Here is a 21,319-nt window from a genome sequence, read left to right as displayed (position 1 = left end):
CTCTGAACTTTCAGTGACAGTTATCTCAAAAGCTAATTTGTTTCAAGCAGTTTAAAATTTGTTTTCAAAAGGAGCAAAGTACCTACATTCAAAAGACTGGTAACTGCACTTTGTATTCTGACTATTAGCTCAAAGTGTTTCCCCATTACACACTACAGTCAAGATTTCAATTAGCTGTAACTTTTAATGAACTGAGCTCTTTAGTGAAGCTAATTGTATAATTGGAATCAGGAAGATAAATATAACCAGCTGAACTATAAATGTAACTGGAACTTTGTTTAAATAACGTTCTGAAACATTCAGGTACATATGACATATTACATGTGAACCTGCAGTGAAAAGAGAAGAACCAAAAAATTAATTATTGATGGGAGTAGAAAACATAGTGAATGGAGAAGCTTCCAACTTCCTATGTTTCGCTTGCCTCTAGTTTCCATGTTGCTAGTTGCTCAGACATTTGCACAAGTCATGCTCATCTCTACACAGTGTTAAAATCTTCTGTTCCCCTGTAGAAAATAGCGCACTTTGAGTTCATTTGCTTTCCTGAGGTTCATCTCCCTGGCTTTGCATTCAAGCCACCACTGATTTGTACCATTACATTTGTGGTGCCATTTGCAGATGCAGAGAGGATGGTTGCCGCATTTCCACAGGCATCTATAAGGGGTGTTCAAAAAGAAACAAGTCGGAGGCATAATTACAGAAGCCAGTACCTGTATGCTAGAAGTATTGACAGTGGCTGTTGAGACACTTGTCCCACTGTGACACAAGGCAATGAATGGCTGTCTCATAAAATTCCCAGGCATGCTATGTTAACTAGTTCTGCACGTACAGCTGGACGTCGTCATCCGATGTGAATCGTTTGCCCCTCAGAGCCTTTTTAAGGGGACCAGAAATGGCGTAATCACAGGGAGAGAGGTCTGGACTGTATGGAGGGTGGCCAAGAACCTCCCATTTGAATGTCTGCTGGAGTACCATGACTGTGTTGGCTGTCTGACGCTTTGCATAGTCGTGGAGCAGAATGACCCTGCAAGTGAGATTGACTTGTCGTTTTGATTTGATCACTTGGCGAAGGGTGGTCAAGGCTTGCAACAGGTTGAACTAAGTTTGAAAACAAGCGGGAAGGATGTATCTACACACAGTAAAACTTTCACACATGCAGAATGAAAACTGTATTTTTATAAAGATAGTGTGCATTTCTTTTGGAGTGACTGTCATACTATCATGACCATACTGGGTACTTACCTAGAAAGACCACAACTTTCATCTTATGTAACGAAGTTTTAAGACTTTATTCTATACATATATGTTTTACCCAATGTGCTATTAACTGGAAGTCATCTTCTTATACTCGAATTATTAGTTTTTCATGTGCAAATAGTAGTGTGCTTAGATTCATGTGTTTATCCAATTTAATTCCTGGGTAATCATCAGATTTCAAATTTTTAAGGACACTGTCACTATAGCTGCAGGCTAAATGTGTCATCAACCCAAAGGTTGCACTTAACACCACACTGCTTTACCAGACAAGGTCCTGCTTTTGCCTTCCTCCGACTTTTGAACTGACTTACCCAGCCAGTTAAAGGGGGTCTGCAGTTTAACACAGACTTTGAACAAGGTGCAGTTCAGCATTTATCGCATTAGCAAAGACTACCAGAGCTGAAAGAAGTGATCACTAACAGGAAAAAATTATAGGATGACTCAGGTTTGAACTCCAGGTCTTAGTCAGCATAAGTGTTAAAAATACACAGAGGAATTACAGACCTGGGCTGCGAGTGAGCATTGATTGTAATCAGTGGGGAAAGTCAAACCCGTGTCCTCTGCTTACTAGGCAGAATCTCTGACAACTGAGACATCTGCACCCGATCGGTTGCAGTCAATGCCTGCTCACAGCTAAGGCCTGTGGTAATTTCCAAGAAACAGGGCACATCAAAATTGCAGCCTCACTGCAAACGATATGTATCGAATGCTTGATCCTTGAAGTGGAATGTCACCTGAGAGTAGTAGAACGTTACATGAGAGTAAGCATTTCAGTTTTTATATTTTCACTACTTATGACTGGTAAATCTCTCTCCTGTTAGTTTCTCCCAATTTTCCAACAACGTGTGAAAAATGTATCCTGGGTACGGGGAGAAAGGAATGGTTCTTACGCCAGACACGGTATTGTACATGATGCCGATACCTGATGAATAATGTAAGTGATAGTATTCATTTCTTTAATTAATTCCTGTGAGTGAAATAAGTGCTGTTATTCTCTCATTTTTAATGACTTTCTATTTTCAATACATTTGTCATTTAGCGTCTCTCTTGTCAGCATCTCGAGAGTGAAGCAGTCAATCTGTATATTTCTCGTTGTCAGTCCATGATTTTGATGTGAACCATTTCTTGGAAATTACCAAGTCTGTATGTCCTTTTTGTATTAATTCATAGTGGCAGCTGGATCAAAAATAGTGTCTGTTCTTTTGGGCGGTTCTGAAACAACAGACGCCATACATATGTAAATGTTAATAAGAGTGGGTGAAAGAGAACACCCCTATTTCACTCTTTGGTTGATTTTTATCTCATCTGCCATCTTTTCTCCTGTATTTATTACTATTTTTATTTCACAATATAAGCTTTCAGTTATACTGATTAAGTGTGCTGGGTAGCTTGTATCATTCACTCTTGCCCATAATTTATCACAATCAGTTCAGTCAAGAGCTTTTCCAGAATCTACGGAGTGTTCAAAAAGTCTCTCTGCAGTGCCATGTGATTGTTAGCCACGCATGCCGTATGTCACAGTGAATATACTGAAATGAAACTCGGTGAAATGCAAATTATTAATTTATTGAATATTCATTTTTACTCACATATTTTCACATTAAATGTTGAAAGTGTCCCCCCTGTTGTTGAATACACAATTCAGTTTGTCTAACCATGTTTCCAAACACAAGCTGTAACATTTCTTCTGTAACAGAAGCAGTGAAAGTGGATATTGCAGTTTTCAATTCATCGATGGATTTTGGACGGTTTTTATAGACAGTTGCTTTCACTGCACCCCAGAAGAAAATGTCAGGTGGTGTTAAATCAGGTGACCGTGGAGGCCAAAGTCCCTGTGAAATTATGCGACCTCCAAAAACATCAGCAAGCAGTGACATTGAGACACGAGCTGTATGCACGATTACACCATCTTGTTGAAAATAACTGTTAAGTATTTCACTTAACACAAGTTCTTCTATGAATGGGTACAGATTATCACTGCAGTATCATTGTGTGTTTATTGTTTCGTTGAAAAATATGGGACCCACAATCCGACGTCTAGAAATTGCAATCCAAATTCCTATTTTCACAGGATGAAGTGGTTCCTCATGAATACACAATGGATTTGCAGTACTCCACGTACGAGAATTTTGCGAGTTCATGTACCCGGATAATGAAACTATGCCTCATCAGTGAAAAACGTTTCATTAAGAATATCCCTTCCATTTTGTTGAACGAAATTTGTGAACCATTGACAATAATGCAGTCTCTTGACATGATCAGTATTTTTAAGTTGTTGAACGACTGTCACTTTGTATGGAAAATGTTTCAATTTTTTCCTTACAGCTGTGTGGGCCATTCTGACACTAACATCGATTTCCTGGGCAAGTTGTCTTACAGACTTGTTCGGACTTGTTGACATTTTATTGGAAATATCGAGTAGTTTATCCTCAGACAAAACGCTAGGACAACCACTTGTCAGTGCATCTGTCACTAAACCCGTACTTCGAAATTTGTTAATCAAATCTCACACAGTATCGCGATGTGGGAGTGTTGTCTACGGGAAAACTGAATTAAATGTTTGGCAAACTGAAACTGTGTATTTGCTGCCAGCTTTGAACACTTGTTTGACTAAAAACACATTTTCTTCAATGGTTAGCATTTTAACACTGACAAAAACAAAACAAACGAACAAAGGAACTAAACTTAAACATTAACGTCAACATGTAACAACACACACCAACGATACTACTGACGCTGGTTGAGATAAATGAAACAGTGGAATGTTGGAAGAGTCCGTGGAATGTTGGAAGAGTCCACTTGAAGGGAAGTAACCCAGGCAGGCGAACAATCGTATGGCACGCATGGCTAACAATCATACGACACAGGGGAGAGACTTTTGGACACCCCAGGTAAGCAATGTGGATTGTGAGATAAATTATCTTTTCACTATGAGCCAGTTGATTGTGAAAATCTGGTCCCAGCGGAGGTTCGAGTCCTCCCTCGGGCATGGGTGTGTGTGTTTGTCCTTAGGATAATTTAGGTTAAGTAGTGTGGAAGCTTAGGGACTGATGACCTTAGCAGTTAAGTCCCATAAGATTTCACACACATTTGAACATTTGATTGTGAAAATATTGACTCAGTGTAAATTTAAGACACTTGTGCAGAGAAATGTTTTCCATTGCAGAGCACAGAGGATGAGCTGGATCGTGGGACGGAGTGCCTCGCGCTGGTTCTGCGACACGCCGGCGTGCGGCCACGTCTCCTGGAGGGTCCGCCAGACCTCTGGAAGGTCACCCACAAGAGGGACGTGTACGCCGCTGCTGGCTGCCTCAGGGGTGAGCTACAGCTGTGTGATAATGTCAGTGGGCAGAGTGCAAAATGTAGATGCAACACATTTCTGCAAAAGTGCAGACAATGATCATTTAACACTCAGGCTGCTACAGTCGATACTTGGTAGCCGTGCTTCTGGTGCACCACTGCCGCACTTGTCAAACGTACCGGGTGACAAATACTTCAGACGTGCTCGTCTTTTCTCATGAAGGGAACACACCATAGGCTGCTCTCTGATACAGTTGAAACTTGGTGGGTGAAAGAAGGGGGAAATAAAGTTACATGTATTTTGGCTCTGGTGCCAACGCTCAGTAGTTTCTGAACAAGTTGTGGTCAGAAGTTTCAGTGTTACTAGATCACTCCCATTGTGCAACGAGTATCCCCGAGACTTGGTAGCACAGTGGCTGAGCAAACCTGTGCTCTAGGGGTAATGTCTTTGGCCAGGCCAATAAAGAAAATGTCGTGGGTTCCAGGTTAGAACTCAGCTGCTGCTTAAATTTCAGAAGGTTGGAGTCCGTGGGGGGTGGGGGTGGGAGGGAAGAGGGAGATAAGGAGCACAGCTTCAGATTTTTGTGCCCCATGTTCAAATTCAGTCATATTTTTTTATTTTTCTTTACTATCTCACTCTCTCATTCTCAAGGAACGGTGTTACATCAATGCTTTTCGTGCCGTCATGAAATCTAGTGGAAGTACTTTCAGAAGAAATGATCCTTTCAAATCTTACTAGAAACAGATTTTATTCCCACAAATCTTATATACTAAGTGGCAACTGAAAATTAAAAACATCTTAGTATTTAAGTATTAGTATTTCAGTTTTTGCTTTGATTTTTACTTTTTTGCTCAAGAGAACCATTGTGTTCCCCAGGGTGATACCTGCAACAAAAGATGTTCAAAATATAGAAATTCAGAGCACCACGAGCATTGTGTTAAGTATCATATGCCACAGTCACATTTTTATACTGTGAATATAATTAGGAAAACATCCTCATTAACATAGCTAAATACCTCGCAATCTGGTAATGATTCAGGGTGAACTACGCATATTCAAGCATTTTCTCAATAGCTGGAACCTGATATTGATGTGTGTCAAACCGTGTATTTTAATAACATCACTTCTACTTGTGATTTCCCTTTGCTGTGCAAGGGAAACAGGACTCTTCTATAATCCGCGAATGCCATTCATCACTTTTCAGTAAAAGTATACATCACATGATTAACAAAAAGGCATACACTTTTGGTGGAATTACTTTAAATTAAAAGTTCGGTTTTCCTATTTCATCGACTAACAGCCAATCATGTAATGAGTGATGACTTTGTCCACTACTTAAGTCAATAATGTAGAGAAACGGCCTCATTTTTATGTAAGTTTGGAAAAGTTTTCCAAAAACTGATGAGTGGTTTCTTCTGTGAGCTCTCCCAATTTTGTGGCCATTGCCATTCTATTACTTGGTTTAAGTCTTATTGGACTAAATGACAAAATTTGCCACTGACTTATTAGAGACAAACAATTACTGTTGGCAACAGATTTCTGGAATGCCTTAATCCATTCCAGTTGTGATGGTAAAGGCTGTTTTTAATACCATTTAAATGCTTACTTCTTTTTTCAATAATTCCATTGTATTTCAAGATGTCACAAAAAATATTGATGTCACACACTTTTGTGACCAAAACAAAAAAAAAACACAAGACTGGATTTGAACACAGGATGTAGAAACTCGAAACTATGCTCCTGGCCACTCCAATACCAACTTACTTGGATACATGCCGAACAAGAGGACTGATGAAGTGGCATCGAAGCTTTGATTGCCGTTTTCTTGGAAACTATTATGTCTGGGCACATGAGCCAGAACAGGTGTCCCTTCATTTTCACCCTTCTTTCACCCTACTGAGTTTCAACTGTATCAGAGAGTGACCTATGACAGTTTTCCCTTTCTAGTTATCTTGTTCTGGATTTATGATGCACATTAGGATAGACAGGAATATTTATTTATATTATTTGCTGCAATCTGCAGTGACAGAACAGTTCCACAGCAAAGTGTGAAGACACAGAGTCGACATCAAGCATGGACCGTATATTGAAACATCATCTGTCCATTTCATATTGAATGACAAAGTGCAAAGAAATTCTGCCAGACACACTGACATACAGCGATGACAAAATTGTGTACTCTGTCACCTGAAAAAGTAAAGTGGTCGGGTTGGTAGCACTGTCATGTTTATAAGAATTTTTAACATGTTGCAGCCCTGTCAGCAGCTGTGATAAATTAATACATCAAATATCCGCCTCAGTTGCGAAAAGTTACTGGTCTTTGCCCAGGTTTCAGCTAGAGTAATCTAGCCTTCTTCAGAAGCATAAAATAAACTAATACATGCCAGAATAAGGCATGGTCAAACATAAAAAGCTAAAGTACTGTGGTACCATTACTTAGCTGAGGAACAGCCCCGGCCCTACTCCATGGAAAGCGGTCGGTTAGCCGCAGACGCTGCATCCCAAACATCAGCTGTACAATGGAATGACAGTAATGAAAATCCATGCCGGACTGTATTTTATAACAGTTGTAGTTGTCACAGTGCCTGTTCCTTTGGACCTGCATGCATGTCCAAAGGAACTTTGCATCATAATCAGAATAACTCAGGTGCTGCAATATTGTAAAAGTTTTGTAATCGTGAAGTTGCCAATTCGAACCTTGCTAGCAGCAATGTCGCTCTTTTTTCCTGGTTCAAGTTACCTTTTTATTTGCAAATAGAAAAGTTAGTTAACAAATATTGAATTACATTTTTAATAATAATAATATTATTAACATCTTTTTATGTTTAATTACAAACTGCATGAAAATACCAGTATTCACAATAAGTTTCTTGTTCATGTCTGATGACTGAAGACTGCATTAATGATTTACAGTGTGCGCACATGTGTGTGTTTTGTACTACTGGTTTAGGGAATTTATGTCTTGGAAATGATCTGCAAGTGGCTATAAATACTAAGAAATTCAAAGATTGTCTGTCCATAAGATCTCATTGTGAGAAGTAATGCAGCTATTGTTGAAACTTGGTGTGAAAATGCGAAACCCCAAATAAAGAATAAAATAGTCTTTTATTTTTAGAGATTGAACAGTATTGCTGATGTGCATAATGTTTCTCATTTAACAACAGGGTATTTTGCATGTATGTATCAAATTTTAATTTTTCATATGACCAGTAATTAAAAATAAAAAGATGGACTTTTTATTGAAAAATATGATTCACTGTTCATTAATCAACATTTTAATTTGCTAACAAATGTGGAATTTAAATAGAAAGAAAAATAATATTACTGCCAGTGAGAACTGAATCAGTGACTATACAATTCCCAAGCTTTTACGTTGCTCACTTGGCTACTGATGACTGAAGACTGCATTAATGATTTACAGTGTGCGTACATGTGTGTGTTTTGTACTACTGGTTTAGGGAATTTATGTCTTGGAAATGATCTGCAAGTGCTATAAATACTAAGAAAGTCAAAGATTGTCTGTCCATAAGATCTCATTGTGAAAAGTAATGCAGCTATTGTTGACACTTGGAAAGTGATAGGTTTTGTACTTGACAACAATAGTTGGTATTACTATAAAACTATGTTGACCTTACAGATGACATTATATGAGGAAGATACCATATCAACCAGTAACATCAGTTCAGTCTCAGTAAACAGCATGCATACTGCACCCAGTAGCCCACATAGCAGCTTTATTCACTGAACTGCAAAGTTTGTGATGAAACTGATAGCAGCCTGCACAGAACTAATATTTTTATTTAAGTGCAAAGAACTTTGTCATACAATGTGTACAGTTTGTTGGTACACTGAAACTGAAGGGGCAGCTTCTATGATTTGAAACAATGAACAAAACTTATAGGACATGAACAAGAGTTGGTGGTTTGTAAAGATAGCTTGACAGGTCTGCACTTTCCCACAGCCACATTGTGCTGCTGTGGCAAGGGAAGACAAAATGAGGATTGCCATGCTGACAGTCTGTGCTTCTACAGATGCTGTGTAAATAATTGTCTTGTTGCAAACAAACCCATTTCCTAACCTGAGGTACATAGTGTGCCTGTATGATCCTGCGTGTCTGAGCATACACTGTCTGTTCTCTCGTTCACTAAATACACGGTATTTAGTATGCCGCTCCTGAACCCATCAATTATAGTTGTGAGATGTCAATCAAAATGAGCAGCAATATGAAATCACAAACGACAATCACAATAGGCCACAGTAATGCCACTCCTGAATTCTGACATATGACAGTAGATGCCTTTTCCACCTAACACAATGCATAACACATTTTGCTCACAAACAACCGATATACAGGTGCAATTTATAAAAGAGAAACTCAGTGCATAATCATTCCTATATGCAGCTCCTTGCTTTCTGTGGTTGTGCTGAAATGACAATCTTTTGCATATTCGAATATGTGGTACTCTCAGTGTCAATTTGACATTTGTTACATGCTGTCTTCACGGTATTGTAATTTTAATGGTCCGCAGTATACTCTGTGCAGAACCAAACTTGGAAGCTTTGCCTATCCATCGCTGCAACAATTATAATCTTATGTTTTCCGTTGCCTGTAGACACTGACAGCCTTTTAAAATAACCCTCTATTTATACCACTGCATACCGGAGTTGAATGACAGTCGCCCGTCTCTGCAGAGCGCAGCACACGCGTGTGCGTGGTGGCGGCGGCAGACACAGAGGCGGCACGGCTGCTCGCGGAGGAGCTGACCCCGCGGGTGGGTGAGCTGGCGCGCATCACGACGGGTAGCCTCCCGGAGCCCGGGGACTCCCCGCCCGGCACCCCGCCCGCCACAGCCGCGGCAGCACCAGCGGTCACCTCCACGTACAACACGGTGGTCTTTTTCCACGTGCACGAGATCTCGCAGGACGGGCAGCTGCTCGACCTGGCCACGGTGCTCGATGTTGAGAAGCAGGTGTGTACATCTACATCTACATTTATACTCCACAAGCCACCCAACGGGGTGTGGCGGAGGGCACTTTACGTGCCACTGTCATTGCCTCCCTTTCCTGTTCCAGTCACGTATGGTTTGCGGGAAGAATGACTGCCGGAAGCCTCCGTGCACATTCGAATCTCTCTAATTTTACATTCATGGTCTCGTCGAGAGGTATAAGTAGGGGGAAGCAATTTATTCGATACCTCATCCAGAAACACACCCTCTCAGAACCTGGACAGCAAGCTACACTGTGATGCAGAGCGCCTCTCTTGCAGTGTCTGCCACTTGAGCTTGCTAAACATCTCCGTAACGCTTACCTAATAACCCTGTGACGAATCGCACCGCTCTTCTTTGGATCTTCTCTATCTCCTCTGTCGACCCGACCTGGTACAGATCCCACGCTGATGAGAAATACTCAAGTATAGGTCGAACGAGTGTTTTGTAAGCCACGTCATTTGTTGATGGACTACAATTTCTAGGGACTCTCACAATGAATCTCAACCTGGCACCCGCCTTACCAACAATTAATTTTATATGATCATTCGACTTCAAATCATTCCGTACGCTTACTCCCAGATATTTTACAGAAGCAACTGCTACCAGTGTTTGTTCCGCTATCATATAATCATACCATAAAGGATCCTTCTTTCTATGTATTCGCAATACATTACATTTGTCTATATTAAGGGTCAGTTGCCACTCCCTGCACCAAGTGCCTATCTGCTGCAGATCTTCCTGCACTTCGCTGCAATTTTCTAATGCTGCAACTTCTCTGTATACTACAGCATCATCCGCGAAAAGCCGCATGGAACTTCCGACACTATCTACTAGGTCGTTTATATATATTGTGAAAAGCAATGGTCCCATAACACTCCCCTGTGGCATGCCAGAGGCTACTTTAATGTCTGTAGATGTCTCTCCATTGAGAACGAGATGCTGTGTTCTGTTTGCTAAAAACTCTCCAATCCAGCCACACAGCTGGTCTGATATTCCGTAGGCTCTTACTTTGTTTGTCAGGCGACAGTGCGGAAACTGTATCGAACGCCTTCCGGAAGTTGAGGAAAATGGCATCTACCTGGGAGCCTGTGTCTAATATTGTCTGGGTCTCATGAACAAATAAAGCGAGTTGGGTCTCACACGATCGCTGTTTCTGGAATCCATGTTGATTCCTACAGAGTAGGTTCTGGGTTTCCAGAAATGACATGATACGCGAGCAAAAAACATGTTCTAAAATTCTACAACAGATCGGTGTCAGAGATGTAGGTCTATAGTTTTGCGCATCTGATCAATGACCCTTCTTGAAGACTGGGACTACCTGTGCTATTTTCCAATCATTTGGAACCTTCCGTTCCTCTAGAGACTTGCAGTACATGGCTGTTAGAAGGGGGGCAAGTTCCTTCGCGTACTCTGTGTAGAATCAAATTGGTATCCCGTCAGGTCCAGTGGACTTTCCTCTGTTGAGTGATTTCAGTTGCTTTTCTATTCCTTGGACACTTATTTCGATGTCAGCCATTTTTTCGTTCGTGCAAGGATGTAGAGAACGAACTGCAGTGCGGTCTTCCTCTGTGAAACAGCTTTGGAAAAAGGTGTTTAGTATTTCAGCTTTACGCGTGTCATCCTCTGTTTCAATGCCATTATCATCCCATAGTGTCTGGATATGCTGTTTCGATCCACTTACTGATTTAACGTAAGACCAGAACTTCCTAGGATTTTCTGTCAAGTCGGTAACAGGGAATTTGAGAAATTAGAACTTTAATTTATCTGAATGAAATAAAAATGTGTCTGAGAAAACTGTGAAATTATGAGCAGATGAAATGGCTGGTGTAACATTTGCATTCTGTCTAAAATGTCCAAAAATTATAATTTATCATCATTGTAATTGTCTCGAGTGTTTTTACAGTTCACGACCTATAACACATAACCACATGCCAGCAATAATGACAGAAATGTTAAATTACTGAACTGCAAGCCCATTTTAAAACTTATTTCCATAGCTGTATGTTTTGGTCCAGGTTTTTGCAGCTAGCTTCACACTATTGTCATAAATTTCCATTTATCTGAAAAATGTGCTATACAAAAATGTGCAGTCTGCTTGTCAAATCAATCTCCCATGGCCTCTGTCACATATACATTTATACCCTAACAACAATCAGCAGAATACCTCATAATAGTCAAAGTTCCATCTTGATTAACTTCATTACAGTACAGCATTTTTTTGAAAAACTTTTTAATCAGAATTATTTAGCTCTTATATTTATTATTAATTATGTAATAACTGTTCAATGTTTTTCCATTAGTCACATTCTACATTTCTTTTTCACATATTGCTACTTCTAACACTTGCCCACATTTATATATTATTTATTTAATAGGTTTTATCTGTGTCTATTTTAGTTTTTCTAATAACTACATTTTTTGCACAAAACATATGCAGACTTTGGTTACAATAAATAGAGGAGTATACATTATTAGTGTTGCATTATTTGCTACATATAATGTGAAAAATGTTATTTCACTGTTATTAAACTGAGAAACACGTATTTATATTGTCACGTGGGATCCAGACTCGAGTCCAAATCTGAAAGCAGGATCATCGGGAAAGTACAACACTTAGTAGTGAAAACATGTTTATTACGTGCAGCCAGAGCAGAGCAGAACAGAACAGCACTAAACTCTCAGGTGGAGAGTGCTGCTGTTTAGACAAACATTGAATATCCCCAAATATGCAACCATTAAAAATGTAGGAACTTTTGAGAACCTTCCGGAAATGACAAATACTAAATACAGATAACTGTTGGTGGTGGGGTTTGAACTAGCAACCCACAGCACACTGATCAGTGACACTAACCACAGTGCCACACTGCTTGCAGCACAGCTTGTGGCAGTATCTATATTTGAGAACTATTTAGTAATCGATATTTCGGAATGCTGCATAACTTCTTTGTTTTAGAAAAAGTAATCTTTTTGACTGCACAAATGGGGTGTCAGACACAGACGGTTCATAATGTACTGGTATTGGTCAGTTCATAGACTTCCTGTTGTATCAGTTACATCAAAATGGCTCTTACTTCCACAAGGGAAAATTCAGGACTGTACAACACCGTTGTACCTTAATTTACGTATCAAATGTGGCAACTGATCACGTAAAGTAGACACTGCACCAGAACCACAGGACAGGAGTTGTTCTTACTGTGTACCTGTTGTTCTCATATTTCTGTCTTCTGGAATAGGGAACTGTGGCTAATAATTATTTATGAAATGGTGAAATAAATTGCTGAATTTTACTGTTGGGTTTTTTTTTTTTTTTTTTTTTTTTTTTTTTTTTTTTTTTTTTATATATATCAATACAAGAAATCAAGCAACTTAATAATCTTACTTACTTACTTACTTATCCGTGACATGGGCCTTAGTGACCATATGCCTGCTCCACACCCCTCCTCCATCGTTCCCAGTTGCGAGCTTCCTGCCACCACTCTCCCGCTCCTAGTCCCATGTCCTCGGTGTCCTTGTCAATATTGTCCTTGCATCTTTTCTGAGGTACCTCCTTCCAGCTGCAGCTCCCAGAATCACATCATGGGGTATCCTCCCTTCATTCATCCTTGCTACATGTCCAGCCCAGGTCAATCTTCTTCTTCTTCTTCTTTTTATAATGTCAGGCTGTGCGTAAAGCTCTTTTAATTCTTGGTATTTTCAAATTCTCCATTCCCCTGTTTGTGAATCTATCACAGGATCATATATTTTTCGGAGGATTTTTCGTTTGAAAACAAGTAGTTTCTCTCCATCTTTTCTCCTAAAGGTGAGGCTTTCACAACTGTAGATAACCACTGGCATAATCATACTTTGGTACAGCCTGATCTTAAAACTTCTTGACAAGGATCTTTTCTTCAGCACATCCTAAAGGCTGAAGTATACTCTGTTGCCTCCAACAATTCTTGCATTTATTTCAATTTCACAGTGGTTCTGATCACTGCAGAGACTACCAAGGTATTTGAAAGCATTTGACCTTTTGAATCGGAGATTGTCCACCGTGAGCAGGTCCCCGTCTCTCTCTGACTTGCTCAGGACCATGTTTCTGTCGTATCTTCACTGACTTGCAGGCCAGCCCTACCAGCAATCTTGCAGTACGAGCCTGCCATTCTTCTGATCTCTTCTCTGCTACCGCTGATTAGTATTATATCATCTGCATATGCCAGTCAAGTCATTGACATGTTGTGTAGGGATATTCCAGTGGGATCAGTTTTCATAATTCCCGGTCTAATTTTTCAAGCACAAGGTTGAATAATATAGGGGAGAGGGCGTCTCCCTGTCTGAGGCCAGTTCAAACTTCGAACTGTTCAGTTAGACCAGTACTTGTCTGCACTTAACAGAGTGTTTGTTCTAGACACATTGTATATTCCCAGCATTTCTCCGTTGTTTGACGTAGGGTAAATAGATGGTCCACCATTGATCTGTTGCGTCTAAACCCACATTGGTAATCTCCTACAGCTTCTTCAGCAAGTGGTAGTATCCTATTTAGGAGGCATAAAGATAGCACTTCATAGCTGATATCTAGCAGAGATATTCCCCTATAATTGTCACATACCAGGGTGCCATTCTTTTTCAGTAATGATGGCCATTTTTGAAACTTCTGGGAGACTTTCTTGCTCCCAAACCTTCCGTATGAGGCTTACCATGGTTCTTACAAGGTCAAGTTCTCCATTTTTTTTGAGTTGTGCAACAATTCGGTATTCCCCAGCCGCTTTATTATTTTTTAATTTTTGGAGTATTTGTGTAATTTCATATTCAGTGGGAGTAGTCACGTCTGTGTCCACAGTTTGAGGGGACTCAAAAGGAAGAAGTTCTATAGGGTCTTTCCAATTTAGGAGCTGGGAGAAATATTCTGCGCATCTTTGCCCTCTCTCTTTTCCATTCACTAGTGTTCTCCCCTTTTCATCTTTAGTCAACTGTTCTTTCTTTACATACTTTTTGGTACATTTCTTCTCGTTTTGAACCATTTGTCTAGTCCTGCACTGAGTGAGATCCTCCTCTGCCTTGTTAAGTATGTCATTGTAATATTTCCTTTTTTCCTGTCTGAGAACTGTTGATGTTTCTTTCCTTATTCGAGTAAGTTCTCTTTTAGTTGTATATTGTTCATGTTTTCTAACCACTCTTTTCTGGCTCTCCTTCTTTCCTCAGTTTTTCTTTCGCCTATCTGGTTGAACCATACTCGGTTACGTTTTTTCTGTTTTCCCTAAACTTTTGCGGCTGCTTCATTCAGGGTGGTTTTGATTTTAGCTATTACTAGGAAATGATCAGTGTCAAAGTCTGCTTCTTTGTATGAACTGGTGTCCTTGATGCAATTTGCAAAATGTTTTTGGATACATACGTGATCTGTCTGGTTCACAGTGTGGCCATCAGGTGATATCCATGTCCCCTTACGAATATTTTTATGGGGGAACATGGTACTAGATATGCATAAGTTGTGATCTGTAGCAAATGTAATCAAACGGCTACCATTGTCATTACTTTTTTTATGTAAACTGGCATTTTCAATGACAGGCCTGTAAGTTGTCTCTCTTCCTACCATAGTGTTGAAGTCCCCATACTATGGTTTGCCAGTGAGTCATACGTGACATGCAGTTGACTATAGAATTCTTCTTTCATGAGTTCATCTTTGTCTTCACAAGGAGCATGTGCATTAAGAAAGATCTTATCTATGCTTTGTCCACCAATTGTTATGTATGAAATTCTGTTATTTATGGATTTGAATTCTTTTACCAAGTTTAGCACTGTGCTACTGACATAAAAGCCTGTTCCAAATTCTTGGTGGTCACCACAATCTCCATGTAGAATACTTCCTGTACTTGTTCTTACAGACCCTGTTCCTGGCCATCTGATTTCCTGCAGTGCCACAAATTGTAGTGTGTGTTTTGCCAGTTGGCTGACTAGAGTTTGCATGCTTCCCGGCCTGAACAAACATCTTACATTCCATGTTCCAATTCTTAAGTCCGGTTTTCTTTTCTGAGTTCTGTTCCAGTTAAGACAGTCCTGTTTCTGAGGCACGTGTATTATTCACTATTATTCGGTTTAAACAGTGGTTTTCAATCAGATTAGCCACTTGGATTGAGTCTTACAGTGGTTGCAAATGCTAAATTCTACAAGTTTCGCCATTAATAAATTCACCTTCAGAAAGGAAATTATATTCCTGCAAATTACTACATATCACTTAATGGTCATTGATGTTCAAAAGTAACTGACTGAAATGCATCCTGCCCACTAAATATTGTCACGGTGTTCTCCAATACACTGATGATACATGTCTGCCCTTGAAAAGATTCCATTTCTGACACTTTGATAAGCTGACCAAAACCCACATAAATTCTCAAACACAGTGTTGATGAAATCTACATCTGTGCTCTGCAAACCACTGTGAAGTCCATGAGATACGAGGGATCTTTCCTATCCCAGTTACTTATGGAATACGGGATTAAGAGTAGCTTAAACACATCTGCGTGTGTTGTAACAGGTGCCATTCTTATGGCATCAGAACTTAGGCAGTTGTACTATATTCATAGATTCCTCACTTAAAGCTCAATTGTGAAACTTTGCAAGTGGGCTTTGATGGGATGTCTGAAAGAACAGCCACTGTTGACAATCCACAGCTGTACTAAATACTTCAAAATTAATTGGCTGACTGCTAATTCTTTGATATAAGTTGTATCAGGTGTAGATTTAATACTCAGTAGTGACGTATTAAAATTTGTACTTGACCAGCACTTGAACCCAAATATCCCGTGTATCATGAGTGGTCTCTTTAACTACTTTGGCTATCCATGCATGCTCCCCAGACTGACTCAGACTTCCATATGTCACACTGTCTACATCCTCCATTGTACTCCACTAATTTCATCACCTAATGCTCACAACATTACATGGACTCAATAGTAAAATTGGTCTCAACTCCTCATCATCTCGTTCTCCCTGCTGCGGGAATCCACGTAATGGTGGGAGCATTTGGTGATGAAATAAGTGGCCACATAGATAGTGTGATATACTGAAGTTTGTGTCAGTCCAGAGAGCGTGCACAAATAGCTGAAGTGGTTAAGGTGACCGCTCACGGCAAGAGGAAATCCAAGTTTGAGTCCCAAGTCCAGCACAAATTTTCATGTCACTTTTGGGTAGTAGATCTATACCTAATATAGGTGATGCCAAGGAATTCACAGACAACAAATTAATTTTGAAGTATTTTTAAACAATTTGCATCCATTTTCTAGTGTCTGCCATTTCAGTTTTTTTACCATCCCCTCGGTGATCTTCAGTGAGGCAGATAAACATGTGACCATTTGTGCTTGCTTTCTTTACATGCATCCAATATTTCCTATTAGCCCTATTTGGTATGGGTCCCACTCACCTGAGCAATACTCTATGATGGGTAGTGTAATTGATTTGTAAGTGGTCTCCCTTGTAGACTGCATTTTCATACTATCCTGTCATTGAACCAATGTCTGCCACCTACCTTACCTTTGATTGAGGCTACGTGATCATTAGGTTTCATATTTGTAGAAATTGTTACACCCAACGATTTGTACAAGTTGGCCAAATCAAATTTGTGACTCATTGATATTGCAGTTATATTGTAACATATTATTTAATTTTCTTGAAGTGATGATTTTAAATTTTCAAACATTAAAAGCAAGTTGCCAATCTATGCACCACTTTGAAATTTTATCACACCGTGACTGAATATTTATGCAGATTTGTTATTTATGGGGCTTCATTATTATGGATAACTGCATCAACTGATAGAGACTGAGGTTACTACTAATACTGTCTCCAGGGCCATTAGAATACAACATGGACCTTGCCACGGTGGAATGGCTCGCAGGCCTCTATGCGACACATAGCTGTGCCATAGATTCAACCACAGTGCAACACAGCCATTATATTTCCTAAGGATATACAGCTCTAATTTATGGCATAATGATGCAGGCATCCTCTTGAGTAAAACATTCCAGAGGTAAATTGGTCCTCATTTGGATCTCCAGGCAACGAACACTGAGGGAGATGATGTGATCAGGAGAAACAAAACAGATGATCTACAGATCAAAGTGTGGAATGTTAGATAACTTAGTTGTGTAGGTAGCTTGAAGAATTAGGTATAGAGGAAATTAGTGAAGTATAGTGGCAGGAAGAAAAGTATCTCCCTTCAGGTGAATGAGGCTATGAATACTAAAAGAGACAGAGGTGATACAGGAGTAGGTCTAACAATGGATAAGAAAGTAGGAGTCCTGGTAAGCTACGCTGAATAAATGAATACATTATCTTAACAGAGGTAGACAGGAAGCAAACACCTACCACAGTAGTACATGTTGTAACCTACTGGCTCTGCAGATGATGAAGAGGCTGAAAAAATGTGTGATGAGAAATAATTCAAATTGATAAAAGAGATGAAAATTTAATAGTGGTGGAAGACTGGAATTTGGTAGTAGTAGGTGGAAGAGGAGGAAATGTTGTGGGAGAACATTGGGAGAGGGGGGTGAAAGGGGAAGCCACCTGGTATAATTTTGCACAGAGCAAAATTTAATCATTGTAAACATTTGGTTTAAAAACCATGAAATAAGGTTGTATGTGTGAAAGAGGCATGGTTCACTGTCAGGTTTCAGATTGACAATATAATGGTAAGACAGGGATTTCAAAACCAGGTTTTAAAACAGTAAGACATTTCCAGGGATAGATGTATACTCTGACCATAATTTATTGGTTACAAACTGCAGACTAAGAGTGAAGAAATTGCAAAAAGGACAGAAATGAAGGAGACAGACTGTGGATAAACTTAAGGAATCAGAAGCTACTGAGAGTTTCAGAGCAAGCATTTGGCAATGTTGGACTGAAACATGGGGAAAGCAATGCAGTTGAAGATGAGTGGGCAGCTTTTAGAGATGAAATAGAGAAGGCAGCAGAGGATCAGATATTCAAAAAGACTAGTTCCAGTAGAAATCATTGGACAACACCCAACATATTGAATCTAACTTATGATAGGCGAAAATATAAAAATGTAGCAAATGAAGCAGGCAAAACGGATTACAGATGACAAAAAAATGAGATGACAGAAAGTGCAAAATGTCTAAGCAGGATTGGCTAGGGGACAAAAGCAAGCCTTTAGAAGCATGCATAAGCCAGTGGCCTCGCTGCTAGTGGCAAAACCGGTTCCCGTCAGATCATTGAAGTTAAGCACTGTTGGGCTCAGATAGTACTCGGATGGGTGACGGTGACTGTCCAGATCTGCCGAGTGCTGTTGGCAAGCAGGGTACACTCAGCCCCTGTGAGACCAGTTGAGGAGCTACTTGAAAGAGCAATAGTGGGTCGGGTCACGAAAACTGAAAACAGCCGGGAGAGCGGTGTGCTGACCACATACCCCCTCTCAATATCTGCATTCATCAGGTGAGGGTGACATGGCAGTTGGGCAGTACCATTGTGCCATCCGAGGTCTGTTCAGACAGAGTGCCCCTCATAATGAGGGCTAATGTAGGTGCTACCTACAGAATTCATATCAGAGTTATTAATATTATTATTTGTACTCAAACTCATTTGATTTACAGAGACACAGTGTGACCTTTAGTATACCTAGTTTAAAACTTTCCAAATGATGTACAACCTCAGTTGTTAGTTACAATGTGGGCCCCTGCAAGTTAATAATTTTTATTGTCTTCCAGTTTTTATCACTAGTTACACATGCCACCATATGAGTGCTGGAATTGATGGATCAAAGTGCAAAAACAGTACAGAGCCTGTACTAAGTGCAGCGTTCTTTGAATATTGAATTAGGAGGCTTGAGAGAGAGGCCACGTGAGTGCCTCCCATGTCTCTCTACAGAGACAGACTTCAGAATTACACTATCTGGTAATTACCACCTCCTACAGAGGAGATAGCTTAAACCATCTGGCCCCCACTCTTGCAACTTACCTCTGCTTCTCTCTATTATTCAGCATTTGCCCCAGACATATTGTTGTTGTTGTTTTTTTTTTTTTCCTCTCACCGCTGTCACCCATGTGACTGGGTATAACTACATCCATTCCTAACGGTCCTAATGTAAAGCCAAAACTGCAATAATCGCATACAGTTTATTAGAACTTATGACTCTCAGTCACTCCTGACAATCACATCTCCATTTCTGCCTACATCCCTTTCACCACCCTGTACAATTATAAAACAATAAATAAATAATGTTACAGAAAAAATACATCCAATCTAACAGAACAGCACATTTAAACTGTGTAAAACTTTGCCTCTAGAAAATATAAATGAACAACCTAAAATTAAATTGTTTGCTTACAAACGGATGGCATAGGATGCAAAAATTGCAAAAGGTACTGACTGATACTGTGGCATCAAAATAATCAAAATAAGTGAACAATCCGATACCTCACAAAGTAGAACCCTGTGATACTCCTGATAATATTACAACTAGCACACTTGCTTTTGAGGCAGTTTAAATTACTTGTATGCCTACAGCTGGCCATCATTCCAGATTACATACCACACGCAGTTGTTTGCTGATTCCTCCATTCGGTAACTGATACGAAAATGAGTTGTCACGTAGGTCAAGGCGGCAGTAAGTGGTACACTTCTGTCGGCAGGGTGTCATCGTGCACGTGATCGAGCACCCGGAGGGGGACGGCATGCGCGGTGTGTCGGCACTGGAGCTGCACCGCTCTGGCCGCCACATGGCGCGCCACCACGAGAAGTTGCGCAAGGCGGTCGTCGTGGTGCACTGGCTCTCTGCCGGCGAGGAGCGCGGGCTCGCGCGTCTTGTCTCTGCCCTCGTCCTCTCTGATGACCCGCGCGCATTCTCGGGGCAGACGCTGTTTCTCTGAGTGTCAGTCGGGATAGAGAGGAGGAACAGGTAAGTGGAGGGAAGCTGTTGTCACTCTATGAAAGTGTATTCTTGTGTGCATATCTTGTCTTTTATATATCACTGATCATTCGAAATATGACAAAGCAACATTATGGACTACCTGTCCTCAGTTTTCCCCATGATTGTAGGATTTAAAGGTTAATGCCCTCCCATCTGTTAAAACAGTATGATGCACTTCTCAAAAACATTTGGTAAAACTGATTGTTTTAAATGATTTTTGAGAGCTTTTAAGTAAAAAAAAAAAAAAAAAGAGAGAGAGAAGAGAAGAAAGAAATATTGACCCCTTTGGTAAAGCGATCCCTAGCTGTATAGATTTTTGAACTTGTAATCATGAGGTTGTTGGTCCAATCTCTATATCTACATTTACATACGTAATCTGCAAACCATTGTGAAGTGCATGACAGAGGGTTATTTCTCTTCTACTCAATCCATTTGGGTATGAAGCATGGGAAGAATGACTACTTAATCCTCCATGGCTTGTGCAGATGACACTCATCATCCACATGATTTTCCCAGTGTATTGTGAATGATTGGATTGGATTTAATTCACGTCATTTTTTGGGATCTTTCTGTTAACTCTCCATCTGTTAGCATCAGCCATCATTGGCTTTCCGTTATGCAGGGTTGCATTGTTTCTGAGACATTACTGTAGCATGGAGGACACTGGTCATCCATGTGAGCACTATTGCTACAATCTGAAACAAACAAAGTGTATGTCACTCTACTGCTTTCCTACGAGCGTAATCCCAAAAGTAAGATCTCCTACTCTTTTTTATAAGTACGTAGACATGTTTATTTCTACAGTGGCTTACATCAGTTTACAGCTTGAACATTTAGCTATTTTTCGGCATAATCACCATTTCGGTCGATGCATTT

At 40.1% G+C, this 21,319-nt stretch overlaps 1 protein-coding gene across 1 annotated transcript in view; it reads left to right on the top strand.

Annotated features, from left to right (window-relative positions):
* LOC124552640 (D-ribitol-5-phosphate cytidylyltransferase-like) overlaps nucleotides 1–21,319 on the top strand; it is a 63,517-nt gene that overhangs the window by 25,306 nt on the left and 16,892 nt on the right. Inside the window, exons 4-7 of the mRNA XM_047126968.1 lie at nucleotides 4,424–4,574; nucleotides 9,251–9,358; nucleotides 9,410–9,528; nucleotides 20,166–20,431. Coding sequence (XP_046982924.1) covers nucleotides 4,424–4,574; nucleotides 9,251–9,358; nucleotides 9,410–9,528; nucleotides 20,166–20,402 — 615 coding nt within the window. The 3' untranslated portion in view covers nucleotides 20,403–20,431. The remainder of the gene's footprint in view (nucleotides 1–4,423; nucleotides 4,575–9,250; nucleotides 9,359–9,409; nucleotides 9,529–20,165; nucleotides 20,432–21,319) is intronic.

This window comes from Schistocerca americana, chromosome 10 (genome assembly GCF_021461395.2).
Source record: "Schistocerca americana isolate TAMUIC-IGC-003095 chromosome 10, iqSchAmer2.1, whole genome shotgun sequence".
NCBI lineage: Eukaryota > Metazoa > Arthropoda > Insecta > Orthoptera > Acrididae > Schistocerca > Schistocerca americana.
The sequence above is the reverse complement of the archived record's forward strand: the minus strand, read 5'-3'. Positions and strand labels throughout refer to the sequence as shown.